This window comes from Motacilla alba, chromosome 2, assembly GCF_015832195.1.
Source record: "Motacilla alba alba isolate MOTALB_02 chromosome 2, Motacilla_alba_V1.0_pri, whole genome shotgun sequence".
Lineage (NCBI taxonomy): Eukaryota > Metazoa > Chordata > Aves > Passeriformes > Motacillidae > Motacilla > Motacilla alba.
Genome location: NC_052017.1, coordinates 99,069,197 through 99,086,905, shown reverse-complemented (window position 1 = coordinate 99,086,905; position 17,709 = coordinate 99,069,197). Strand labels below are relative to the sequence as shown.

General features: G+C 36.8%; 1 protein-coding gene across 1 annotated transcript in view; it reads left to right on the top strand.

Annotated features, from left to right (window-relative positions):
• The window catches only part of CEP192 (centrosomal protein 192), a 57,304-nt gene extending 42,191 nt beyond the window's left edge, over positions 1–15,113 (top strand). The window contains exons 37-44 of the mRNA XM_038128665.1: positions 548–752; positions 2,073–2,152; positions 3,039–3,134; positions 4,569–4,688; positions 8,398–8,519; positions 9,411–9,534; positions 10,006–10,064; positions 14,610–15,113. Of these exons, the coding sequence (XP_037984593.1) occupies positions 548–752; positions 2,073–2,152; positions 3,039–3,134; positions 4,569–4,688; positions 8,398–8,519; positions 9,411–9,534; positions 10,006–10,064; positions 14,610–14,748 (945 nt within the window). The 3' untranslated portion in view covers positions 14,749–15,113. The remainder of the gene's footprint in view (positions 1–547; positions 753–2,072; positions 2,153–3,038; positions 3,135–4,568; positions 4,689–8,397; positions 8,520–9,410; positions 9,535–10,005; positions 10,065–14,609) is intronic.
• The last annotated feature ends 2,596 nt before the right edge of the window (positions 15,114–17,709 follow it).

Here is a 17,709-nt window from a genome sequence, read left to right as displayed (position 1 = left end):
TTTTATAATATGAGATAAGGATTTAAGAAATCTACTGGGACAAGTGCAGAGAATGTAGCAAAACCCATCAAATTATAAGAAATCTGGTAGTTAATAATGCTTTTGTCATTTATTTGCTACTTTTCCAAATCAGCAAAAAGTATGCTAAGATTTTACTAGCATTAATTGAACCTTTTAAAATTTCTAATTATGTAGCAAAAGGGAACACAAAGCTCCTTCTGAATGAGGCAGCTCTGTTTCCATTATCTGCAACAGAGAATGCTGTAGGAATTGTCAGTTAAACTAGTTGAAATTATTATTCCTGTTGAATTAAAATGTCTAGATAGCAAATTTTCAGTGAGTGTTCCTTTTCTCTTAAATTAAACTTGTCGTAGAATCTTTAAACTTTTCAGGTTGGAGAAGATCTGGTGATGTAATGTATGAGAGCTTTCCTTTGTTGAAATGTAAAGTTGAATATAAGCTTTTGTATGTAAGCTAAATAGTTTGACTTGTTGATATATCAGTGTTCACTGTTTAAAACTTTGCTTTTCTCCAATTTGTGCAATAGTTTATTAAAGTGCTTATTCAAGAGGCTGTCACACAGAGCCTGTCTGGATCAGACTTTCCATGTAGAAGATGTGACATCATTACTGCACAGTCTGAAAATCCCACTGTTGATGTGCCAAAGCCTCTCCCCAGGTTCCCTCTAGCAGAAATGGACATAAAGAACAGAAACATTGTTTTTCCTAAAACAAGACCTGGTCAAAGCTCAGGTAAGACGAATTAGTTATTAAATGTAGCATCTGTAGTATCTTGTGTTCAGAGGCTTTGGTACTATATTGCATGTTTGGGAATTTTAGTGCCTTGACTTCGGTTTTGTTCTCTTAGTCTAATAAGTGTGAATGACCAGTTCCCCACTTCTGCCTTCAGTTTGAAATGCTCTTTGGGGTTTTGGGTTTTTTTGGGTTGTACATTGTTTTTTGGGGGGTTTTGATTTTTTGTTTGTTTGTTTGGGGGTTTTTGTTGTTGTTTGGTTTTGTTGTTATTGTGGGGGTTTTTTTTCCCCAGTTCTCCTTATACAGTATAGTCACACCTTTTTTTCCACAGTTAGGTTTGCACACAGGCAAATCAGTTGCCACTATGATGAATGCAGCTACACTGTGCCTGGGAAAAGAGAGTGTTAAAAGATTATTGTGTCTACTTCAAACTCTTCTGGCTCAGGCACCTTTGCAGTAGATCCCTTCTCATCTGCACTTATGCCCATAAGACATGAGAGCAATCTGTCTGAAATAAATGCTCTTCCTAAAGACAATAGGAGTGTCAGCTATAAGGCTGGCTGTCCTTGTCTTGGTACATAGTGATTGAGGAGGACAGGGTAGATAATGGAGTCTGAAATGCTTGGTCTGTACTTTTAGTTCCAGTAATGCTTAAAATTCTTAAAGTAATTCTATGGGACTCTCATTCTGTTATCTAGATATCAGGTTGTTTTGTAGTACTTACTTTTTTAGGTAATGAAGGTTTTTTTAAATGATCCATTGCCATAATTTTTTTCCAGCAGACTTGAGGACGTTCAAGACTTAATTTATCAATTATATCTGGAGTTTTTTTGCTAAAATTATGAAAGAATTGTAATAGAACACTTTAATGCTTATATGTTTTCTCTATAATTTATGTCTGCAGTTGAACTTTTTAAAGTGCTATTCTAGACTGAGATGTTCTTGTCCTATTGATTCTTGCCAAGAAACATATATTTATATGCATGCTGAATAACAAAACACATTATTTGATACAAGTTTATTTGGTCCCAAACTGGAATACTGTGTTTTGTCTCTGAATGATCAAATAATATCTTGGGAAGGAGTTGGATATCTTTTGGGGATTGTTTTGGTGGAGTCTAAATTTCTTATGTATAAGCTTCTACAAATTTTATGACAGTATGCTTTTGCTTTGAGTCTGCTCTTGAGATTTGTTAAAATTAAAACTGTTTCTACTAAACCTGTGTTCATCTAGAAACACAATTTCTGCTTAACTCTTTACACGAGGGATACTTGAACAAAGATGTTTAGTATACTGGTCTGATATTTCTCTTTTAGAGAATTACCTGGAAATAGAGAATAAAGGGAATGAAAATCTCAAGTGGAAATTGTCATCTTTTGCACCACCCTATATTAAAGTGAGTGAATGCTTGCATTGGGAGAATTTTCTGCCAATCCCTGGATTTTATTTTAACTTCTCTCTTCCTGCTATGCTCTCTCTCCCTGCTGTCTCTCAAGGAAGAATATGTATTTGAGCATGACCTCAGTTATAAAGGTTTTTGACCTCAGTTATAATGGTTTTTTTCCTCTTTCCATATCAGGGAAGTGTTTTGCTCCTTTTTTTCATCCCTAATGTGCTCCCTGACTATGAATAAATCAGTGCTCAGTGGTACAGTTTCTGCTTCACTTACTGCTTTACAGAGTTTTCTTGTGCTCATCCAGTACCATCATCCAGATTGCATTAAGGGATCAAGCATAAATGAAAGATAGGTGCCTCTTTTTGGCTGCAGAATGCCAGACTTGTCTTGTTCCAGACTCGTGCTGCTGAAATTGCACTGTACGTGGTATCTCTGTAGAAATTTGAGTTAGGTCAAGGATATTTTAATTACAGTGCTGTTGCCTGTGCCTAGCTGTTGATATTTGTAAATTCTTCCCTATTTTTGGATAGTCTGAAATGCCGTGATGATTTTTGATTTTATGCTAGAATTATTATTATGCTCTGTTGTTGGGAAATGATGAAAAATGGTTATGTAGCATGGGGACAGTACCCATGGGACTGAGTATGTCGTGTTCCAGCCAGTGCCCCACCTCTGAACTGTAAGTCACTAGTAGTGCTGACTGTATTTAGTAATTTCAGTTTTTATGAATTTGCTTTTAGGGAGTCAGCTTCAATTCTTAAAGTACTTTAATTTGGGTGTATTTTCCTCAGTCTCCTGCAAGGGGGGTGTGTGGGGGGGTGTATTGTGTGGTTTCAGGCTATTTTTTTCCTTTCCCTTTGAATCTGACTCACAAATTAATTTGCAGGGTGTGGATGGAAGTGGCACTGTTTATAGGGTTCCTTACTCTGCTTTTGGATTTTCCCATGTTTCTGGTACTCTCGAAGTTCACGGACAAGAGAAGGTAAACATTTAGAAATATTTCAGGCATATTAGTGTATCTCAATTGCAAAATTAGATCTTAAATGAGAAATAAATGTTATTTCATAATGATAAAATGTTGGCCTTTCAGTAGTAGGTTCTGGAGTGTGTCAGATATTCTGCAGCAGCTTAATTTAGCAGAGTTGATTCTAAGAATTCATGCAATCAAAGTAGTTCAAAGTGGTGGTGTGTTTGTGTTACTGTTTGGGGGTTTTTAACAATAAATTATTTTAGAAGAGAAAATTATTTTAAATGTTTTGTGAAATTCCTGAAGAAAATAGCAAATAATTCTGAGTTCTTACAAAACTGGTGTAAGCACCAGATTTCCTTCCTTGAAGCATTCTTGCTGTACTTGTTCAGGAACAGCTGTCTGCTCCTAAAGTTGGTTTCATTTGACTTGCAATTTTATCTACTGCCCAGTAGAGGGTTTCATAACCACAATTATAAAGCACATCCAAGGGTAGACTCAATGAGTTTGTAATGGTCTTTTCTCCCTTATCTTCTCTCACAATGCTACTTGAGTTTTATCTTTTCATCTTTATTAACACCTATCTTTTCATTGTTAGGGATAATTATGACATTATTTCCATAGAGATGCAATTTGTTCCTGTCCAGTTTCATCGTAATTTCATAATATTGCGAGCCATTATTTGAATTTAAACAATTGTATTTGCCTTAGCAATCCTAGTTCAGGTTTATTTGAATAACATTGACATCATTGGCATGCTGGGCTGTGGGCTGGAGCTGATAAGGTACACTGCTATCATGACTAGCTGGTTTTTTGCAGTGGATATTATGATTGGCTAATTAGATATAGTTGTAGTGGTCTATTCTAATCTGCTGCTCTCTTTCTCTTCTTCTCTCAACCTCAGTTCTGAAGTTTATTCTTGAATTAACCTGGTACAGCACTATATGGAGACAAGCCTTTGTTACATAGGTGACCTTTAAGGATGATCAAATTCATAAGCTGGTTTAAATTTTAGGCCTTCTAATAATTGTAGTGCTGTGTACATACAGATTTGGAGCTGGAGGAGTTGTTCACAACTTAGTTGCCAGATGAAGGAAGTTTTTTCAGGTGCACATATTTCCCTTCCTGGTCCCCTTTCTCTCCATTTTACTGACAGAAGTAATTGTGCCAGCACTTGCTGGCTTTGGTTAATGCAGATTATGTGAACTCAAGTTTTGTTCAAAATTGTTTGCACAACATACTTCATCCATTTTTTTCCACTTGCTGGCAGAGGAAGACTAGCTAGTTGTATAGTTTTCTGCAAGATCACCTGTGTGTGCCATGTGTGTTCTGTAGTGTGTAAATTTCGTCCTGGCTGAACCATAACTTTGTACAGGTAAAATTGTGAAGATTCTGAAGATTATTAGTGTTCTGCAAAATTTTCCTCCTTTTTTTTTTTTTTTTTTCCAGGTTGCTGTAATTTTTTCACCTAGAGATAAAGGAGATTACTCCCAGTTCTGGGACCTTGAGTATTACTCAGTTGGAAATCCGAGTAGGAAACACAAATTAAAATTTCAGCTTTCTGGAAATGTGAGTATATAAAAGCTATAAACACTGTTTGAGCACAAATTTTTGATAACATCTTGATTTTACTATACATTACTCTTTCATATATACATTGGTATATTCTGGAAAAAAACCCTGCTAGTATTTTTACTGGGTTAAATTGTATTTTTTCCTTATGTTCCTCTTCCTTATGTGATATGCATTATCTTTTGCCGTTTATGATATAAAACTTTATTTAGCTTAAAGAGAGTAGAGGCAAATTTATATTCTAGGGGAATTGTTTCTGTAGACAAAGGTGTTTCTACCAATTTTTTTTTTGTTTGTTTTTTTGCTTGATGGTTTTATTTTTGTAAATAAGTAGTCAAGTAACTGACCTTTGCTATAATACATAACTCAATGCAGTTTTGGGGTTTTCATATATACATCTTGGAGATGGTTATTTGTGTCTCTAATAAAACCTGCTTCAGTAGTTTATCAGAGTAACAATGTAGGTGGGGGTAATTGTGAATTTATTCATGGGAGCAATTGGCTTTGAGCTCCCCTCTGCTTCCCTGTTTTTCTTCAGGTCAAACTTTGTGGTAAGGCTTGGAAGAAGTGGGCTGAGAGTTCCAGCTGGTTTTCTGTGCTCTCTTGTTACCTTGCTTTTTATCCCATCTATACAAGAGGAATTTACATAGGACAGAGGATTTATTACCATAAGGAAGAATTAATTATAATGATTAGTTAAATAAGCTGAATGTGAAGAGCTTTGTACATTCATTATGGCATGATTGCTATATATGCTTTGCTGTCCTCTTTAGGAGGTTTGACTTGATTTTTTTAAGAAGTCCACTCAAAGATTTGGGATCTTTCTTTGGAGTATTAAGCATGCTTTATTAGTAGGAACCTTACCCTTCTTGCTGAGGTACCTTACATTTGTTTTGTAGGTTCCTCGTTCTTTCCAAATTAATTGTGTTGAAAGAGTACTTGTAAAAAGGTTCATATTTAAATAACTTTTGATTTTTGTCCTGTATAATATTTGGTTTTAGAGGGTTTTTTATTAAGCTTTCATAATTTTCCTGAAAATGAGGAAAACATCTAAATCATTTGTCTTTTTAAAGCTAGTTGAAATGTGGAGAAGATTAATTCTTTAACAGAACTCTAGAGTTTTAAAGAAGTTTCTTCATAAAACGTGACTTGTTATCAGAGTTGTGTAAATCTTTGAGCAGCATGACTTGATATTAATGTTTCTGAACTACTGTGTCAGATTTGTTCTTGATTTTTTTCAGAGCTGTTAACAATTAGATCTTGATAGCATCTTTGCACATGGGAAAAAAGTTCGTAGAAAATACTTGAAATGCATGCCATGATCATTTTCAGAAAGATTTGAAAGGGAAGTACTGTATTTATCAACTAGGTAGGGAACCATACATCTGTTCAGAAGAGGGATCAACACAGAACATTTAGAATGTTACAGCTTTTAGTTGAGAAGGCAAGACAAGGGAATCATAATCTGTTATCTTCTCGGGATCAAGAGTTTGGGCAGTGTTACTGAAACTTTGAAAAGGATTTGGAATCTGGTGGCTTTGCTGAGGCAGGGGGCTACAGCTGTGGTTAATGTGACTTCTGAGAGAAGGAAGTGGGAAGAGTGACTGACTGTCATTCAGAGTGACTGAGTGATGTTTATTTATAGCGCCACTTGAGAAGAAAAAAAAATTTGAAAGAGCTCAGGGAGGAACTAAAAGAACAACATTAAGTTAGGAAAATCAGTGGCACATACCACTTTAATCTTTTTCCTAACAAATGAATTAACTGTAGTTTTGATTATGCTCTACATGGGTTTGCAGTCCTCACCACTGGAAACTGTAGTCAGGAGTTCAGATCATCATGTCTCCAAAACCAGTCTGAGAGACAGAGGAAGGAGGGGTTCTCTGTGTGCTCTGCAGCCCCAGCCTCTCAGTGCTGGTCATTCAAACTTAGTTTTCTCTTTTCCTGAGGAACATTTGCTCCTGCTGCTGGGAGCTGCTGCTGGGGGCTCTTTGAAGATCATTGAGCTGAAAATGAGTATTGTGCACAGGAGCCTTGGACTGGTGTTTGGGTCTAACTATTGGTCCCTTCTGGGTGAATTAGCGAGCACCTGCCACAAGGCTGAGACAGCATCAAAGTCCTGACTTCTCTTTAGCAGGTAGAAAGTTGAGGACTTTCTAAATGAACCCCTGCTACTTTTTGAGGATACTACAAATGCAATTTTTTAATTTACATGGTTTATGTACTTTAAGAAGTTAAGTAATGTACATAAGTAACATTAAATAAGTTTGAAAGTATCAGCAACACAGAGCTTCATCATCTTTGTGTATCTCAGAAGTCAGAAGACAGAAAACCTTTTTATACTCTGTGAGCAAAATAATTCCAATTTTCAAGCTATACAAATTTCTGTCTTCCTGAGGTGTCTTTGGAACAGCAGCACTCAATTGTAACCATTTGGAGTGTTAATGTACTGCTCTCATTGGAAACAGCAGAAGTCAGTATGGGCTGCGGTAAAGCAAGCAATATTTCAAGATGCCCTTATAAAGACTGGGGTAACTTCTGATCATTTTCCATAATGTACCTTATTCTCATGCAGCCAAGTTCCCTTTTGATAAATCAGAATTTGAATGATGACAGAGGCATGATGCCCACTGTTTTTCACTATGGAAAAATAAAAGCTCTTGAAACTAGACACATGTGCAAATCCCTTCTTGTCTTTATTAGGTTCTACTGGGGTTCATGGGTTATTTGCAACTGAAAAATATATTCTTTAAAATAAGATTAATTTTTTTTATGGCTGCTGCTATTTCTGACAGACTGATTAGCAGCTCTTTCAATAGAAGAAATGAATGTCTAAAAGACAAGTTTGTCATAGCAGCTCTATTGAAGATGAATCTATTTTTTTCATCTTCCCTGCGTCAGGGAATCAACTGCTTGTCTAAAACGTCAGCACCATTTCAAAAATTGACATAATGTTGTACAACCATAAGTGTAGGAGGTTCTTTTGGTTCTTTAACTTTGTTTAAGATGTTGTGACCCAAGGGGACTCCAAATAATATCTGGTAAGTTGCACTAAGCAACGCAGAATTTGAAATTGGTTATTTGTCCAATTATTCCCATTGGGTGATCTGGTCTCCTTGTGTTAGAATACCCTAAATGGGGGTCTTGGTGATGGTAAATATTTTGGCCTAATTTCCGAATGCAGAAAATACCATATAGTGCATTATCTGCTTCTGCCGCTCTAGAGAAGGATGTCTCCTTTCTTTGAGAAGGATATATTATTCGTAGTACAAAATAATTACCAAGCTTTTTGCTGTTTTGTGAGTTCAGATTATAATGCTGACTTATGTCTTCCTTCTTTCTGAGCAGTTGTTTAGCCAACTTGGTTGTTCTTGAGGCATGTGGGCATAATATCTGCAGAGGAAGTGAGGGTTTTTTTGGCTTTTAGTAAAATCTTGGTTGCTTGCAGCCTTTTTGAGATTCCACCTGCGCTGCTAGTTTGTTGTAAACTGTCTTGTAATAAATAAGTATTTGTAAAGCACAGAAGCCTGCTGATGTAGTCCTCCTAACTAATTGCTTCCATCTCAATGATCCATACTCTCATGCTCCTGAAAGATTATTCTTTAAATAAAAAGTCTTGGACTGGGTAAGGGCAATGACTTACATTCCTGAAGACTTAAGTACTTTTGAACTTGAAATTTACAGTCTTCTCTGGTTGTGCCAACAGAGTACTAAAGCAGAAAATGAAACACCAGTTGTGAAATCTTCTCCAAGTGCCCTTAAAAAAACTGAGCTTGCAGTTACACCAGAAAGGAAAGCTTACTCTGAAGGACAACCAAAAAGAACAAGGTATGTATGGACAAAACCTGATGATTGTGTCTGTGGCTAGGTAAAACGGTGTGGGAGTAGAACCCAACTCCATAACCAAAACCTTTTTTACTATTGGGACATGTGTGTGCTGGAACACAGAGAGTCTGTGCAGTCTCTGTCCTCAAATGTTTTTGGGATTTAACTGGTCAGCTTGCTCTGACCTGGCATCTGACCCTGACTGGAGCAAGAGGTTGAACTACAGACTGTCTGAGTATCTTCTGATGTGAATGCTTCTATGATTGTATGTTAGAGTAAGCGGCTGTGAAAAACAGACTTGCCAAAACCTCTTAGTGGCTTTGTATTGCTCAATCTTCCATGCTTTTTGTTTTCAGTTGAGTTTCTAAGTTGTCTAACTATGATATGCTGTGGTAAATGAACTGGTATTGGCAGTAGAATTTTGTGTATACTTTTTTATATTTGCCTTTTGGACACCCCAATTGACTATGAAGTCAATTGTGAGAAAATCACAGTACCGCATGTCTTAACCTTGCTGTTCAGTCTTAAGTTAATTGTCAGTTCTTTTGCTTTGGGATGATGTGAATATGGCAGGAGAGTAAAATGTTTGGTCGAACCTGCAATCTTTGATAAGACTGTAAGTCTCTGGTAAAGCATATGGGGAAAAATTCAGACTGTGAAAGTGCATATAAGTAATTTCCTGTGTATTTATGCCAGAGTGATGCTTTCGTTATTCTTTCTGGCTAAAATATCTTGCCTAAAAAACTTAAGGTGAGAGAGTCAATGTTTTCTAGATCTTTCAATTATTTCTGATATATTCTCAGAAAACACACTTGTTACTTCAAGTATGCAATCAATATACACTGATCATACAGGTCAGAAGTGTTAATATCTTAAATTCCTTTTTCAAATCAGACAAAAAGAGGTCATTCAAGGAGTATATGCACCCGAGGACATCTACGTTTTTCCTCTAACCAGAGTTGGGGAAACAAGCACATTGAAGGTTCACTTGCGGAATAACTCCCGTGCAACACACATAGTAAGTCTGACAGGCTTCATCTTCAAGAGATACTTGTTAAGTTCTTTCAATTGCTCAACTGCACTGGTTTTTTCTCTTTTACTTTTGACAAAGATTGCAATAGTACATTTCTTAGTTTGTTAGTACCAAAAACAAATATTTGAAGAGCTTTGATGTGTAATTTTTCTGTTTTGTCTGACTAAATAACTGAGTGTATTTGTAATATATTAATAGTAAAGTATGGTAGATCATAGTTTGCATAGGCTTGTTATTATTCTGATTTGCTGATTTTAATTTTTTTAATTAATTCAAAATATTGAAGTAAGTTTTTTTTCTTTACTGTTCACAAGTTCTGGGCATTCTGTATTTTTCAACCCTGGGTCTGTGTAGAGCTGTATTTGTAAGTGACCTGATTTATCTTACACATGTCATAAATGGAATATAATGGGCTTAAATATAGTGCACTTTTAAGCCTTTTGTATTAAATTACAGCTGAAATTTGTAAATCCCAGGGAGCCTTTCTACATCAAGCACTTGAAATACTCTCTAAGGTGAGTAGTGCATATGCTAACATTTTCTCCTAACAAAAAAATTAACCAAGTAATTCACTAAGATAAATATCTTCTACATATGTACTGTGCTAAAATTTACACATAAATATTCTGGATGCTTTTGTTTATGGTTACTGGTTGGGGGGGTTGTGAGGCTTTTTTGATTTTTTGGGGGGGGTTTTTTTCGGTTTTTTTTTTTTTTGTTAAACTGTACTCTCTAATCTCTGTTCAAAACAGAATGAGCCCACACAGTTATTTCTGCATCTGCCAATTTCTTCCCTGCAAATTGTTTCTAACAGTGCTGCTGCTTTTAATGTTAAGCCTAATGCTTCATGTAACCATTTGGCATGCTGTGCACAATCAAGTCATTCCTTCCATTTATACTTTCTGCACAACAGACCAAGCAAATTGCCTTCATCACGCTTCTAATTTGACAAACCTGCAGAGCTGCATCAAAGATTCTCTGCAAACACAAGGTTTCAGCAGCCACTGGAATTGTCTGATCATACTGACTATTTCAGCGTTTTACCTGCATAAAAGAAATTTTTGAGTTAGTGATAGCAATCCCTGAAAATAAACCCAGTCATCTGTGGAGTTCATTACGAGTATGTGACAGTAGTATTAGTCATCTCTTCAAGAAGTACAGCATCTCACATGCTCATCTGCAACAGTGGGATTGTCAAGAAGCAGAAATGCAACTGTTTCATTAGAAATGGTACAGCATACATTCTCAGTGTTTAAACAGGTTCTCATTTTAAGCACAGGAAAGCTAAGGCTGTAGAGAACAGAAATTGTGAGCAAATCCTAAATGGAGTTAGATATTCTGCCTCCTAATCTGCTCCACATTTATCACAGAGACAGGGCTGAAGTGGTGTTAGCCAGAGGTATTCAAGGTATTCTTAAGGCCACTTTTCAGTGCAAAGTGTTGTAACTCCTCTTAGGCTTGTGTTAGTGCTTCAATTTAAATGTCATCCTTTTATTTAAAATTTCACGTGAGAAGGCACAGAAAGGTTTATTTGGGGGGTAGTGACCAGGGTAACATGTATCCAAATAAAGACAACTAGCTAGAACTGTCTGAGGCTGTACAGCAGCACACAAAGGACAGGATGACTTGATTTAGTCATCCTTGACAAAAAAATTCGTAACTTCACTAGAAGACACTTTGATATTTCAAGGATATTTTGAGGAATGCTGTAAAAACTGTTTGGTATATTTTCTGCATGAGTTTATGAACTTGTGCTGCATTTATCTAAAGTAAACTTAACAAGTTTAAAAGTCAGTCTACCTTTTTTTTCTAGTAACTTTGGCCATTTTTTCTTTGGTTGTAAATACCAGCTTTTCCTATCTTTTAAAAAAATAATTTCTCTGAAGTCAACGTAGTGCTCTCCCATTTATGAGCATGAAGTACAGGAGATTTGCTTGACTTGGATAGATGCTTTTTAAAAAGTGTTAAAAGTGTTTTAAATGGCTTTTATTTGAGAATGGAATCAAGGAGGTTATCAATAAAGCCACTGGTAACTGTTTCCTTCTAAACTTGGGCATCTGAGAAATAATGTTTAAAACTAATTGGTTGAGAAGACTCTTTGCAGGAGCTTGGAATATTAGTCTGTAAATAAGAGTATAAGAGTAGAAAGTACCATCTACCTTTATGTTATTTGCCAAAAAAGTGTAATGTACTAAACATGGTCTATTCCATGCTCTTAATTTTGAGGGCCAAATTTAAAAGTAATCCTGTGTAATCAAGTTTTAAATCTAGATAAAGAAAGTGAAACTTTGTATCTTATATCAAGAGTCTTGTCCTTCAGAATTTGATGTAGTGATTTTGCCAGTTCTTCAATTGGTTATGCAATCCCAAGTACCAGTACACAGCACTGCTGTGGAATTCTGTCTGCAGTTTGCACCCCAAAAGAGTTCTATTTGTTGACAGACTAGAATTTCTTTTACTGCAAGGAGAATACTTTTAACAATTGAATCTTAAGTGAATCAAACATAAGAATAAAGCATTAAAAAAATGGCAATTTTCTGTTTCTGGAAGGACTACCAGGTTGCTGTGCCTACTTAAAGCTTGCAAACTAGTGTCCCAATTTTATTGCTTTCAGAAGCCATCTGATTACAGGGTAGTATATGTTCCAGATACTACTAAAAGGTAAAGCTGTTTGTTGAGTTGTTCCCTTCACTAATTATTTTTGTTTCCACCCTTCTGGGTGTCAGTGGTCACTGTTCATTGATGAGCCATCTGGTTACTATGGCTTAAACTGGGCTAACTGCCCATACTCTTCTTTTTCAACTTATTGCAGTGTTGTTTTTGAGGATTAGAGGATTAGTTTGTCTATGAAGCAGGCTTCAGACATGCCTGACTTTTTAGAAATACCACTTGAAACTGGTGCAACAAGCTGTAAAGGCCATACACTATTCAGAGACTAATTGAGGTGCAGGCATAGTGAAAGTTTGAAATAAAAGGGTTTTTAAAGAGAAAAAGAGTTAACTGCAGCAGAATTCTACTTGTCCTGAAACTATAATTTTTGATTACTGTGCTTGAGAAAAATCTTCTAGGTTGCTTAATTTCTGAGAACATTTATGTTATGGAGTAGCCCAAAGAGCTACTACATCTGGAGTCTGAACTTTCCAGTCTTGTAGCTGAGAAAATGAAAATAGCATCTTTCCCTTTGTGTTAGGAAACAAGTGTGATGAGTCTTATCTCGATTGTGAGAATCAACTGACTGTTACAAAACAGACTACATAATGTCTGACTTAGTCTGCTTTTAGGGAAGAGCAATAATGTGTTCAGCACCCACCCAATGGACACCTGAATTTAGAGATCAAGAGAAATTTAATATGGCTGTCGTTTGCTAAGAAACTGCTCTGCCTCAGTACCATTGAGGTCATACGGTACATATTCTGGAAATTAAAATTTTCCAGCCTGATGTGGCCATCTTTTTGAAAGAGCAATACCTAACTTACTGTTAAGTTTTTGATATTTGTAAGTTTGAGTGTGGTCATATTTTTCTTTTTGAGTAAGTGTTACGTAGTAAATCAGGGAGCATACATACATTATTTTGGAGATCATACAGACTTCTGCATCTCTTCTGGCTTTCTACTGCATTTACTTCTGTAAATTCTCAGGTGGCCTAGTTATATGCAGCTTCATATTCTATTCCTGCTAAAACTTATGTTTTCTAACATAATGCATGTTACAGATTAAATAGTCATACTGATGTCCTTCACTTTTAAAAATTGATTTGTTTTTAAATGAGCTAATATCTTCAGCCTGTATATCATAGATGGTTAAAAAGACAGACACTGCCAGATTTGTTATACAACACTTGGCAGTCAAGTATGAGGTATGAAACTGATTTGGTTGTACTCCTTTGGTGCACTGTTGATTGTAGTTCACTTTGGTACAATTAGTACTTGATTTTTGTATTCACCTGATGAAAAAAATGCAGTACCATCCCAGTGTTTATTCTAAATGTGTGTGCTTTTATTTGATTGACCAGGATGTTGTTTAAAAAAAAAAAAGGTGCTGGTGTGGTTGCTTCAGCACTAAGGATGATACTAGCAAATGAGAATTGTGTGTAGGGCAGGAATTATGATTTCAGATGTAGGTAAGGGATAGGGTAAAAGGGTAAAATCACAGACTGATTATGATAGCTTGGATTAGTGTGGAGAAAAGAAGTACGAAAATGTAGGAACACTGTGAGAAAATGTAGGAGAAATAAGCACATTCCAGAGGACTTTGGATAATACTCTACACTGTTGAGGAAAGAAAATTGAAGGTATAGTAAAAGCAAACAAAACTGTCTTTTCTTTTTCTACTAAGAGGTGATGTTCATCATTCCTTATTTCAGTTTGTGCCTGTTACTGCCACCTGTTTCAGTTCTGGATGTTTCTATTGGATGCCATGGAATCCAAAAGACTGCCACTCAGAATTTTCAGCTATTGCTTTTACAGCTTGTGTTTTTAAGTAATTCAGTCTAGGTTTTTGGCAATTAACACAGATACCCACTACATTTGGTATGTTTTATGTAATCCAAATAGAAGAGGAATTATGTAAAAACAGTGTAAAATTTCTAAAATGCTGTTTGAGGATGGATGTACTGATTTACAATAATTCAGCAAAATATTTCTTAATGTGGAGACAATTAGAGGTAATATAATTTAGTAGCTTCAAATGCATGGATTTCAGAAAAAAGTTGGAAATTTTAGTGTACTTGTGTGATGTTTGAAGGGAATAATTGTAGTGATTTTTCTCTAAATAAAGTTTATGCACTGTCAGTATTGCCAAGAGGCAGACCAAGCTTACCCAGGTAAACTAGCAGCAATAAAGTGTTGTATTACTTTGTATAATCAGAAGGAAAAAATGACCTTGAAGATCAAAGTCCTTCAGAAGAAAAATAGATAATCTAATCTACACAACTACACTTGATGATCTGCTGCACATCCAGCGTACCATTTTGGTGAAGATCCAAACTAGACAAGAATTTGTCAACCAGGTAGTATTTGCTTGTTTATTAACAATGATTATGCCCACATTTGCCTTTTTAGATCCTGTCATTACATTGCTGTGCCAGTCCAGTTCAAGCCAAAAGCAGAAGGAATGTTTGAAGATGTCTTCGTTGTGGTGACAAGCAAATATGGCCCCATTAATATTCGGCTATATGCTAAAGCTATTGCAAAAAAATAGAACAGTTTTTAAACTGTTCATAAGAATTTATAACAGTTAATATAATTTAAAATACTGAAAGATTTGCTATTGCATTTCCATACTAATGTCCTACTTGTTTTGCCCTGTGATGCTGCTTTGATGAAAAGTCTTCTGTAAGATAAATTATGGTGCTTGTTTCACAAATCTGTTTTGATGAAAACATTGAGAAATAACATTGTATGTTGTAAAGTTACCATTTTATAATTTATGTTTCTGCACTTTTAAAGCAAATGGAAGTTTTGTATTTTTGAATTTATTAGAAATAGCTAGATACTGATATATTTTATTTTAAACATTGTAAATTCAGAAATAAAATCTATTTGTAAACAGTTGATTCTACCTGATTTCTGTCTGTTTCGGAGGATTCTTTGCAGTAGATAAGGGATCAAACTGCCTTCTCTTAGACAATGCTAAATTTTTGGGAGGCTGTGAGGGAACATGGGTAGGCATTGCGGTCCAGAAGCTGACCTGTTAATATCACATTTCCATGAGGTCATACTAGGATCTGACAATCAGCTCCTATCTTTTTACACAGTTCAGTGGCAGGCATAAGCATTGTTTTTAACTCTAACAGTGTGAAAACAATGTAAATTTTAACAATAGTGGTCAATTTTAACAATATTGGTCATTTTAACAATGACCAATAGTGCCCTCAGCCCTCCAGAATTATGTGTCTTACCCAGTATTCTGTCTCTGAAGGTCACACAAAGAAGATGTAACTTTGAGAAATGATGTAAGCCTGGCTGCTTACTGGTTCGATTCCATTTCCTCAGTATCTGCCACCGGATGAGCAAGGATGGGAGGTAGAATCCCACCTATGCCTTTTCTTTGCGTTTATTGGGCTGTTTGTGAATTCACCTGTTCACATTTATAACCATTTGATACTGTTTACTCCATGTGTTAGCAAATTCTAAAAGTTCACTGTCTATTCTTTTAACAAAACTTGCTTTTTTTCTGTGATAAACTGGATTATTTCTGATTTGAGTACTCTCCAATTCTTATATTGTAAGAATCACTGAACAACACTTTCACCATCCCCTTACCCATTGTTGCCATGTCATAGAATCATAGAATAGTTTGGGTTAGAAGAGAACTATAAAAGTAATCTTGTCCACCACCCCTGCCATGGACAGGAGCAACTTTAACTAGACCAGGTTGTTCAGAGCCCAGTTCAGTCTGACCTGAAGTTTTGTTTCCATGGATAGGATGTCTTCCACTGCTCTGGGCAAGCTGTTCCCAGGGTATAATTGGCTTTCTGGGCTCCAAGTGCTCATTGCCAGCTCATGCAGCACCCCCAGGCTGGCCTGGGCAGGGCTGCTCTTGTCTGTTCATTTCCGTGAGTGGTGCTGGGGCTTGCCCTGACCCAGGTGCAGCCCCTTGCACTGGGTCTTGTTAAACCCCAAGAGACTCCCATGTGCCCACTTCTGGAGCTTGTCTGGGTTCCTCTGGATGCTATCCCATCCTTCAGGTGCGTCCTTCCCTGCTCAGCTTGGTGTCTGCAAACTTGCTGAGGGTGCACTCGATGCCTTTTTCTGTATCATTAATGAAGATATTAAATAACACTGGTCCCAGTATGGACCTTTGAGGGACAGCACTTGTCATTGGTGCCCGTTGGGACTCTTGAGCCATTGATCACTACCCTCTGCATGTGACCATCCAACCAATTTCTTAGCCAGTTAGTCCACCCATCAAATCCATCTCTCTCCAGTTTAGAGAGAAGGATGTTGTGCAGGACTGTGTCAAAGGCTTTAAAGAGTCGAGATAACGTTTGTAACCATTCCCTTTTTCCCTGATGTAGTCACTCCACTTAGTAGGCCATCAGGTTGGTTAGACAGGATTTCCCTTTGGTGAAGAGTGCTGCCTCTCTCAAGTTGCCTCCCTGTCCTCCATGTGTTTCAGCATAGCTTCTAGGAGGAGCTGCTCCATAATTTTGCCAGGCACAGATGTGAGGCCGATGGATCAGTAGTTCCTGGGCTCCTCCTTTTGACCCTTTAAAAAAATGGGTGTAATATTTGCCTTTTTTCAGTCACCTGGGACTTCACCATCATGACTTTTCAAATGTATTGCTTGTAGCCTTTGGCTCTGTCTTCTGTTTTTGTAGCATGTATGGGCAAAGTTGCTTTAAGATAGAAGTGCATGTTTTTGACAGCATTGTTCTGTCATAGCATATGTACGTTATTCCCTTCTTCAGGTTGGTAGGAGTGTGAGTGAAATTTGTTTTAGTAGGAGGTTGTTGGTTTAGCAGCATTTTAAAACAACTGAAATGTGAAAAAGCAGGGTGGAAAAACTGGAAGTACTCTCTGCATTGCCTTTGGTACATATGATCAGTGTTAAGTAAAAATATACTAAAGCTGCTGTTTCTCAGCAGTCTGGAAACCAGGAAGGGCAGATCTATTAAAAGAAATTAAACTAGAGATGAGACGTCTCGTCACCTCCTTATTCTCCCAACATGTACGTTCATGTCTGTGAGATACTGTGACCATGTTCTTTTTGCCCTCTTTCTGCCAGATGTTTCATGTTTCCTTAATTGCTGTGATGCCTTGTGTACTTCTGAGTACAGAATTGGAATGGAGGCAATCTTCTGCCTGCTGCCTTAGCTCTACAGGCTTGGCTGCTGCATCTGAGAAGACCTTAGTGTACAAAAGCCTATGTCTGATCAGTTTTAGAAGCACGATTGGAAGTCTCTTCCAGAGCTGGAAAAAAGACTAAGCTGCCTTTGAATTACAATAAGAAGCCCTGACTTTGGATAATTAAGTATTTGGTGTAAATTCAGAATTGTCTTTGTGTTCTACTCCTGTGCTAGGCCTGCTGTCTGGGGCTCTGTTCACGCTTCTGCTTTGGGCTTTTCTTGAGTTCTTGAGATGAGAAGAATTGGGAAGAATGGTTATGCATTTTTTTCCTATGTTTTCTCCTCGTTTGGATGTAAGGGAGGAAAAGGAT